The 9,629-nt window shown below is 42.8% G+C and overlaps 2 protein-coding genes across 2 annotated transcripts in view; both read left to right on the top strand.

Moving 5' to 3' along the window:
- Positions 1-9,629, top strand: part of tinagl1 (tubulointerstitial nephritis antigen-like 1) — a 516,891-nt gene that overhangs the window by 41,739 nt on the left and 465,523 nt on the right. The gene's annotated exons all lie outside the window — the stretch shown is intronic.
- LOC310935760 (ras-related protein Rab-25-like) lies at positions 932-4,216 on the top strand (the record flags this gene model as incomplete). The annotated part of the gene is made up of 5 exons (XM_083899703.1): positions 932-968; positions 1,425-1,620; positions 2,418-2,611; positions 3,875-3,955; positions 4,089-4,216. 5 exons carry the CDS (start codon positions 932-934, stop codon positions 4,214-4,216), a joined length of 636 nt encoding a protein of 211 aa, XP_083755829.1.

The following is a 9,629-nucleotide window of genomic DNA, read 5'->3' as shown; positions in this document are numbered from 1 at the left end:
GCTGCACATTTATTAGACACTCCTCGTAACTTCCTGTTTTCAAATCTGTTTTAAAACAAATCTCATGTGTTCTCTTTGGCCTTTGACACGGCTTTATTGCTGCGTCTGTTTTTTGCTCTCACACTTGTTGAATCGGAGACGTGCTCTTGTTTGTGCTACGTAATGACTGTACAGTGCTTTGGGTTCGACTGTGTGTTGTTTTAAATGTGCTTTATAAATAAACTGGAGTGGATTGGAACTGTGCACAGACCGCAAAAGACTAGACGACTGCGTCTGTTTCCTGGTGTTTATAAATTAATTTGTTCCGGGAAGATAAAGAGGTAATTTCAAACCGTTGAAGCTATGCATTAGCCTAGCAATTTATGTAACAACAAAATGCATTGTTGTTCATTCAGTTGTGGTTAATTAAACATTTTCTTTTTATAACTAACTGCTTCTGGGCTGTGTTCCACATGCCACTAAGTGCAGTTTAAGTGGCAACAGATCCACCTGTTGGGTTGGGTTTATTGTCATACAAATGAATAGACTTTTGAGTGAAAGGCGATTGTAGGAGAGGGTGGAGTTTGTTCCTGATGACTACCTGAGCAGTTCTACCTGTTTCACCTGCTCTCCTCCCTCCCACCTGTCCTGCCTCTGATGTCAGCTGATGAGGGCTCGGCATGCGGGCAGGACTCCTGTCTGCGTGCCTGTCCTCGACCAGGAGCTGCCCCTATCCACATGTAAAGAAGGAAGCGGGTGGGTACAGCCGAGCCTGTTCACCCCCCTTTTTTTTTCTTCAATTTTTTTTCTATTTTCCTCTCACCTTTTAATCTCTGTCCACACTGGAGCAGAGAGAGAGAAAAATACGATTTTCTGTCTTTTTGTGTGTGTGGCTCTTTTCATCTTTGGACTTTCTATATTTATTCAAGAGCCTGTCTCCACTGCATGCAGCATGGGGTCTGATGACTCGTACAATTTTGTGTTTAAAGGTGAGTCTTGTTTGGTTAAGCTGAGATTGTGTGTGTGTGTGTGTGTGTGTGTGTGTGTGTGGCTGTAAAGTAATGCTGTCAGTTTACACCTCTGGTTGTAGCCGAGGAGTAAAACAAGGAAGTGGATTGAGTTCTATTTATTTAAGTGCAAACCATTGAAGGTTTTTGACATAAGAGAAATAATCTTACATTTCCTGCTGCCCCTTCTAACACAGTTTTGCTAATTTGTGTTTAATGAGAATTTTTAATTGCCCATTCCATTCATTCCAAAGTAAGAGTGTGTGATGTCACGGTGTCAGGTGTCATGTGAGAGTGAAAAAGTCTACGTGTTCATTCAGAGCAAGTGTCTGTGATTCATCAAAGCAAGTAGTAGTAGAAGTAATTTTTTGTTGTTGTTAAATATTTGATTTAACATCTTAACAAATGTCCTGAAATAAATCGTTCTCTCCTGTACAGTGGTTTTGATAGGGGAGTCTGGCGTAGGAAAGAGTAACCTTCTCTCTCGCTTCACCAAAAATGAGTTCAACCACGACAGCCGCACAACCATCGGCGTTGAGTTCAGCACGCGGACCGTCCAGCTGAACAACTACATCATCAAAGCTCAAATATGGGACACAGCTGGACTGGAGCGCTACAGGGCCATCACCTCAGCGTGAGTACACACACACACACACACACACGTCTACCACATTCGGGACCGGGCATAATGTCCCCACAAGGAAAAATGTCCCCATAAAAAGGGTGTTTTGCCAGGGGGTGGTCCACACAAGCATAGAAAGACAAGAGTATGCACACACACACACACAGAAACGAACATCTACATGTCTTTACCACATTGGGGACCGGGCATAATGTCCCCTCAAGGAAAAATGTCCCTATAAAAAAGGTGTTTTGCCAGGGAGTGGTCCACACACAAGCATAGAAAGACAATAGCATACACACACACACACACATCTACATGTCTTTACCACATTGTGGGGACCACATTCGGGAACGGGCATAATGTCCCCTCAAAGAAAAATGTCCCCATAAAAAGGGTGTTTTGCCAGGGGGTGGTCCACACAAGCATAGAAAGACAAGAACACACACACACACACACACATACACATCTACATGTCTTTACCACATTGTGGGGACCACGTTTCTGAACCGGGCATAATGTCCCCACAAAAAAAGGTGTTTGCCAAGAGGTGGTCCACACAAGCATAGAAAGACAAGAGTATACACAGACACACACACACACACACACACACACACACACACACACACACACACACACACGAATCCATGAGTAATAAAATGGAGACTTACCTCACTGTGTGCAAGATTGAGTAACTCTGATTTCACAGCAGTTTAATTGTCAGTTTGCTCTTCTTTCTTTCAAACACAGTTTCTTCATCTTCAAACTTCCCACTTCAAATCCGTTTATGATTAACTCTGTGGTCCCAGGTATTACAGGGGAGCGGTCGGCGCTCTGTTGGTGTACGACATTAGCAAGCACCTGACCTATGAGAGTGCAGAGCGGTGGCTGAAAGAGCTGTACGAACATGCAGACCCTCACATCGTGGTCATGCTGGTGGGGAATAAGAGAGACCTGGACACCCTGAGGACTGTGCCCACAGAGGCGGCCAGGGACTTTGCAGGTCTGTTCACTTCTAACTGTGTATCTTTATCAGAGGCGGACAGAGTACACATTACTAAAAGTACAGATACCCCTTGCTAAATTTTACTCGAGTACAGGTAAAAGTACTACAGTCAGATGTCTACTTAAGTAAAAGTACTGAAGTACATTTTCTAAATATTGCATAACTACTGCCACAGTGCTTACATTTACGTATAGAAACGTCCTACATGGATGGAAAAATGTTGATGTTAATGCCTTGAAGTATGTAGGAAGGAATTGAGAGTAAAATCTTTATTTAATATTATAAATAAATATTATTATTTCTCACTTGCCCACGAGGCAATAGCACAGTGGCAACGCTCTGACAAACCTCTGCTAGAGTTTTAATGGATTTTTTTGCGTCCACATTTGAACCTTACTGTGTTAAACACACAGCAAACACTTGAAGCGAACCCTATCATTAACTCCGAAAATTGAAATAGTCTAATGAGGTGGAGCCACAGGTTGGCACATTCCCGAGATGGACCTGCTGCGTCTTCATCCATTGTTTTCGTCCATGGTTTCGTCTCTCAGCTAAATCTGAGTTCTTTTTTTGTTGTTGTTGTTACTCACGGTTATGGGTAGACATGTATTGGAGTAAAGAGTACAATATTTGCCTCTCAAATGTACTTGAGTAAAGTCATGAGTACACCCCAAAAATGATATTGAGTAAAGTACAGATACTTGTACTTAAGTACTGTACTCAAGTAAATGTACTCCGTTACTGTCTGGCTCTGATCTTTATGAAGTTTATGGCGAGTTTTTTTGAACGTTCAGCACTGTGACGTTGCACCACAGGTGCACCCATAGTCATCTACCGTGGGAATAATACTCATCTCCTTATATGGACATCCTGGGGGTGTGAGCTTATAGGTCACATATTCAGGTTTTAAAAAGCGGGTTTTTCCGTCTTCTTATATGTTGTTGAGTTTTTAATCGTGATATGAAGCAGCAATATTTGTGCAGAAGTCACAAAATAGATCATTTGACTTTTTTGTGACTTTGAACTGTGACCTATTTCCAAATTTCACAAATTCAATCCCAATTTTAAACATTTTGAGTATTACATCAGATTGCCCAGGATATAAGATGCTCTATATTGTACATTCGTATACCCTCTGTATATACTGTATGTTTAAACATGGTCATGTTTGTAAAGCAGCCTAAATGCTGTGTTCTCAGGGTTAATAATGACCACATGTGTTGATTGTGATCTCTGCTTTGCTTCCCCTGATCAATCCAGATAAGAATGGCCTCATGTTTATGGAAACGTCAGCGTTGGACTCCACCAACGTGGAGGCTGCTTTCAACGAAGTCCTCACTGGTAAGAGTTCGCTGATTTTTGTCGCACGTTTTTTTGTTATGTTTTATTTGTTTTATTCATCTCTGCTTGTTTCAGCTGTTGGTGTTGTTTTTAAAGTGCTTTATAAATAAAGTTGGATCTTCACTTCCTGCAGCAATCCATAAGAAGGTGGCCAGCAAAGAGGTGACCCGTGGCTCCATTAGCGCTGTAACTCTGTCCGGCTCCTTCGGGCCGACCAGCGAGGCTCAGGAGGAGCGAAGAAGCTGCTGCAACAACTCCTAACAGACTCTGCTCTGTCCACGTTTACGGCTACAGTTTAAGTACGACGTCCTTCACACGACATCCTGTTCTGTTCCTGTGTGACGAGGACGAGACGACAAACTGCTCTGTGCCTCGTGGTGTGGTCGATGGATGCTTTTATCCATGTGTCATGAATGAGTTGTAAAGTTTATAAAGGAATGCACTGGGATTACTTTGGAATAAATTATTTATGTCATTCTGTGTGTCCATGTAATTATGTTATGACTAATACTAATCTGAGGCAGATCGGGGGGATGGGAGAGAGGGCAAGAGTCAACTGACTGCAAACAGAGTAAAGAGACAAAAGTTCATGTGATGATTCTTGGAGGGGAAACGTTCCCTTTAGGATGTTTTGTATACTGAGTGTTCACAGACGCTGCTTCATTTGAAACGTCCGTCCAGGTTGTGTTGCGTTAAACCTGCTGAATGGACGTTTCTCTGTGTCTGAAGAGAAACTCACTCACTGTTCAAATCTCTGAAAAAGCCTCAACTTTAAAGTGGGGAAAAAAATATCATTAAGCATCACACGTTGAATGTGTTGTACAGCCTGTCAACCTCTAGGTGGCAGTGCTGACCCTGAAAACTGAAAACCAAGTATTTTTGTCTTTTTCATTTCCTTTTTTCTTTCTTACTTTTTTTCTTCTTCTTTTTAGCTCCAGTACATCTCGTCTCTCATTCATTACATTATTGATCATGGTATTACGGTCGTGCGGCGCTGTCGTGTTGTCGCCATGGCAGCGGCCTCTGATTCCGCACTCCACAAACACATTCAACCTGCTTATTAAATAGGAAATTAATTTCCAGTTTCCTCACAAATATCACTCCGTGTCGGTGTTTATGGATGCATTTTGACAGACACTCTCGTTAAGGACATCCTGGACTCCCAGTGTGTGTCCCTGCCTCTGCTGTGAGTCTTTTTTTTCATTTTATTATGTCCCTTCTATGAAAGACTGATAGATTGTGCAGGATATTTCTTCTGAACTGTGTACAGGTGGTGTAATAATCCACACGTTGATAGGACGCTCCTGAAGTCTGTTAATCTCCATCTCCACCCTGAGCCGTGAGGTGAGGGTTATGCTGGTTCGGTCTTTAAGTAAGAGGACTGAACCATTAAGTGAAATACCACAGAGCACTCTCCTGGATGTGTTTATATCTGAGCACAGCATGAAGGGAAAGGTCAGAGTAGTTAAAAAGAGCTGGATTTATCTCACATACAGTATGTGATGTGGTCATAACTCACGTGTATTAATTAGACACATGACTGGTGAGATTTTCTAACCCTCTTACCTTCTCTCCCCCAGATTTCTGACGTCACTGACTTCCTTCCTCGTGATGCGGCTTTGACGGTTTGTGTCTTCTTCTCCCGTTTGTTTGTTTGTGTGTTTATGCATGCTGGCTCCTACATAATTATCGCACAATTTATGCAAATGTCCTTTTACACTCACGGATGCATCCCTGCCGTCTTTCTATCCCTTGTTTCCCTGTGTGAATGTACTCAAAGCCCCAGAGGCCCCACCATATTTCTATATATTCCCTTGTCAATTGGCTTTAGGGAGTAGGAAAAAATTGCTCAACCCATTTAAAATTGCACAATCCTCTGGTTTAAATTTGGGAAGGTATTTGCAGCTGTGGCTCCGAGAGATTGTCTAATAATCCACGGGTTGGTGGTCAAAGTGCTCGTCGTGATCTTTTTTATCATGGCTCATCATTAACAGTGAAGCGATGAAGCCCGTTTTTTAAGTTACTCGGTTATCGTAGAAGATCTGGTGACACTTTGGATTAGGGAACACATATTCACCATTAACTAGGTGCCTACTAACATATATAAGTCGCATACTAGCCCTTTATTAGTAATAATTAAGCATGTATTAACACCTTATTCTACATAACCTGTACCTCTATTACGAAATGAATTATGATTTTTCCTAGGTGTTAATATCTGCTTAATATTTACTAATAAAGAGCTAGTACGCTACTTGTATGCATGTTAGTAAGCACCTAGTTAATGGTGAATATATGATCCCTAATCTTTATGGTGGTTTTTAGAGGAAAACATGAAATCAGAGTGAGTGGAGCTTGAAGACAGCGTGCACCGCCTTGTTGGGACACTCTTAGAAATAAGGGTTCCAAAAGGGTTCTTCTACAAGGGCTGAGGTTCTACCTGGAACCATTTGCTTCTGAAAAACCCTTTCCCGAAGAAAGGGTTTTTCAAGGGTTCTTGGTAACACTAATGGTTCCAGTAAGAACCATTTTGATCCAGAGAACCTTTTAAAACCCATTTTCCTGAATAAAGGGGTTTTAAAAGGGTTCTTGGTGGAACCCTCCAAAAGGGTTCTCCTATGAGGACAAGCCGAAGAACCTTATATGGTTCGGCTTAGCACTTTTATTTTCAAGAGTGAATTCAATTTACAGAAACAACACATTTATTTGTACTGAAGCTGTGAAATACGAAGGTCTTGAATGTACACCTCTCAGATTTCTGTGTCATGTGAGGACACACGTCTGCATCTGTTGCAGGAAGACTCGGGGCCCAAAAGTGTGAATTCCTCCACCGCGTCGCTTGCATCTGCTCGAGCGTGTCAGTCAGTGGAGAGCGCACACATTTGAGATTGTTACACCAACTGACATCATCGCATAAATAGAACTAACAGTCGATACGTACCGATTACCATGGTGATGTTGTTATGGCGACCAATCAAATGGGAAGGTGAGCTGATGGGAGGCTGTGGATTCCGACTCTTCGCTCCCCAAAAATGTGCGGCGGAGACGGAGAGAGCTGATGAATGAGCTGAGAAGGTGTTTTTTTTTTAGTGCTTCAGTCTCAACTCACCTTATTACAATTAAATGAGAACTAATAGCAGTGTCTTTGGATGTGTTCAGCTGCGTCATATACTTTTTGTCAATTAGCTACCATTTAAAGGCTCCTCTTTCATAATGGAGCCTGTCGTGTGCAGCCGCCTGCGTTCAGGGCCCAGCAGGCATCGCAGGATTCGTTTCCAGTGAGCAGTTAAATAAGCGGGCTGCCAGCGACAAACACTGCTAAGAGCCTTGTTGTTGGCCCACTTAACATAATATCGCATACTTCAGTTGCCATGACGGCCACGGTGTTTGTCTTGCGATGCTAAACGGCTGCAGGTGTAAAGAAATGCACTGGAACTATCGCTGGAGCGCTGCTCTGAGCTGCAACATGAGACCCAAAACAGAGTAAAAATGGGAATGTCATTATCTCCAGTGTGTTAACTGAGCTTTCTGCTGGGTCCACATTTGCGCTTAAAGGTACAATATGTAGTATTTATGGGTTTATATAACCCAAAATCCACTTTTTTATACATATTATGTGCTCCTGCATTGTCTAGTCGCTGTATAATAGTTTTTGTTTCATTTTCGTAGTGTTTCAAAAAGTCATGTTAAATAACATGACCGCGGACATAGCCACCGTTAGCAGCCATGTTTCTACCGGAGCCTGTAAGGACAAACGCGAGAGAACAAAACAAGCGTCTCTTTACTTGTAGCGGAAGTCCCGCCTCCACTCTCTCCGCTTCGTCTGCTACGGCCGCGGTAGCTCGCCCTCTCCCTCACCTCACGAACCTCATCTGCTGACACGGAGAAAGACGACGAGGACGACATTTGACCAGCTGAGGATACCGTAGCGCTCAGGGAAGGGAGGGGGTGAGCAGAGGAGCAGGTCTTTGTTGTAAATTTCAGCCTCTCCTCTAGATGGCACTAAAAACTACTTATTTCCCCTTTAAGTCATTACGTTTGGAGCGTATGAGACGGATGATGCTTTTTTTTTCAGTGAATGGCAACGTTTGTCACTCATTTTTAGCAAACTGACCCTCTGTCATAGGGTGATACTCGAAGTCTCCCTGACCCCAAACGACCAGGACATCTCAACAGTTGAGTTCGCGCATTACTCTGGTGATTTTTCGCTCCTTGGCACAACCTCTGCGCTTGAGGAAAGAAGACAACTGCGAAAAAAAACCCCTAGCTTTCAAACGTATCCGACTCTTGGAGAAACTTGTCAGCAGCTGCCGAAGAGGAGCCAAGGGAAAAAAAAAAGAAAAAAAAGGCGATAATACCACCCAGCCCCACAACGTGCTCTGCTTTTTCTCAAAGTAACACAGAATGTCTGGCAACACAGTACGTGACAAAAGAGGCGATAAATTGAGTTTATGAGTAGATATTTCCATTTCTGTGTTTTTCTCCTTCATGGCTTTTGTTCCATATGCAAGTGTGGTGGAATCAGGGAGGTGCAGTCCAGATAAAATGGCTCAGCCTGGAGATACTGGATGTTCTGAGCATCGCATAAGTACAGTAGGTGCAAATCACGTCATATTTAGTTTGAAATCCTGACGCCTTTGCAGCAAGAAGACACAGGTTCTCCGGTTTCCTCCCTCAGTCCAAAAACATGCAGATTTGGCGATTCGGCAAACTGGACGCTCTAAATTGACCTTAGGTGTGGGAGTGGATGGGTGTTTGTCTCTATATGTGGCCCTGCGATGGACTGGTTACCTGTCCCAGGGTGTGACCCACGCCTGGGATTGACACCAGCGACCTTCATGTGGAGGATAAAGCGGTATAAAAATGGATGGATGGAATGTCAAATCATTTCTCTCACTGAACCAAAGTGGACCCCATCTGTGAGTCAGACTTTCTCGTGCTCTCTAATCACAAATACAGCGACGCAGCCACAACAGTTCAGTTAACAGCGTAGCGGCAGTTTGTGATCAGTGTGTGTGTCTGCGACTATGAAGTCCAAGCCTCCAGATCATGGAGAAATCATTTCACGTTGAAAGCGAAAAAGGGAAAAGAGCGGCACACTTTGAGCTCCATTTCAAAGGGTTTTTATTGCCTGCCAGGATCCTCCTACTACTCTGACGACGATTGATGAATACAGATTTACCGTCTTGAATACCCACAATCCATGCTGATCATCTAATGCGATACGTCACCTTAGTCATCAATAATGACAACGTTTTAAACATACACACACACACACACACACCTTCATACGTATTTTAAAGGTGCATTATGTAATAAATCTAAAGCAACTATGTCACAGAGACTCAGGAATAATGTTCATATAACAAACTGAACTCACCAACAACAACAGTACAGCCAAAATATTTGCATTATAAAAAACATTTTTTTTGCAGACTGCAAATCATGTTTATGTTTTGAAATCATGTTTTGGCATGTGGCGCCACCTACCGCCGTCTACCAATCATTGCAGTCGGTGGAGTCTCAGCTGCCGAGCAACCACGGGTTACCAGTTACGTCAGGAAACGCAACCTAAAAGCCCTCAGTATTTTGAATTTGAATGTAGTAACCGTTTTTGTCCACATTTTTACATATGGCACCTTTAAAATATAAATCCACTGAAATAACAGTGTTA

Source organism: Microchirus variegatus (genome assembly GCF_963457635.1).
Source record: "Microchirus variegatus genome assembly, chromosome: 13".
Taxonomy (NCBI): Eukaryota; Metazoa; Chordata; class Actinopteri; order Pleuronectiformes; family Soleidae; genus Microchirus; species Microchirus variegatus.
Note: the sequence above shows the minus strand (reverse complement) of the source record. Positions and strands in the feature narration are given on the sequence as shown.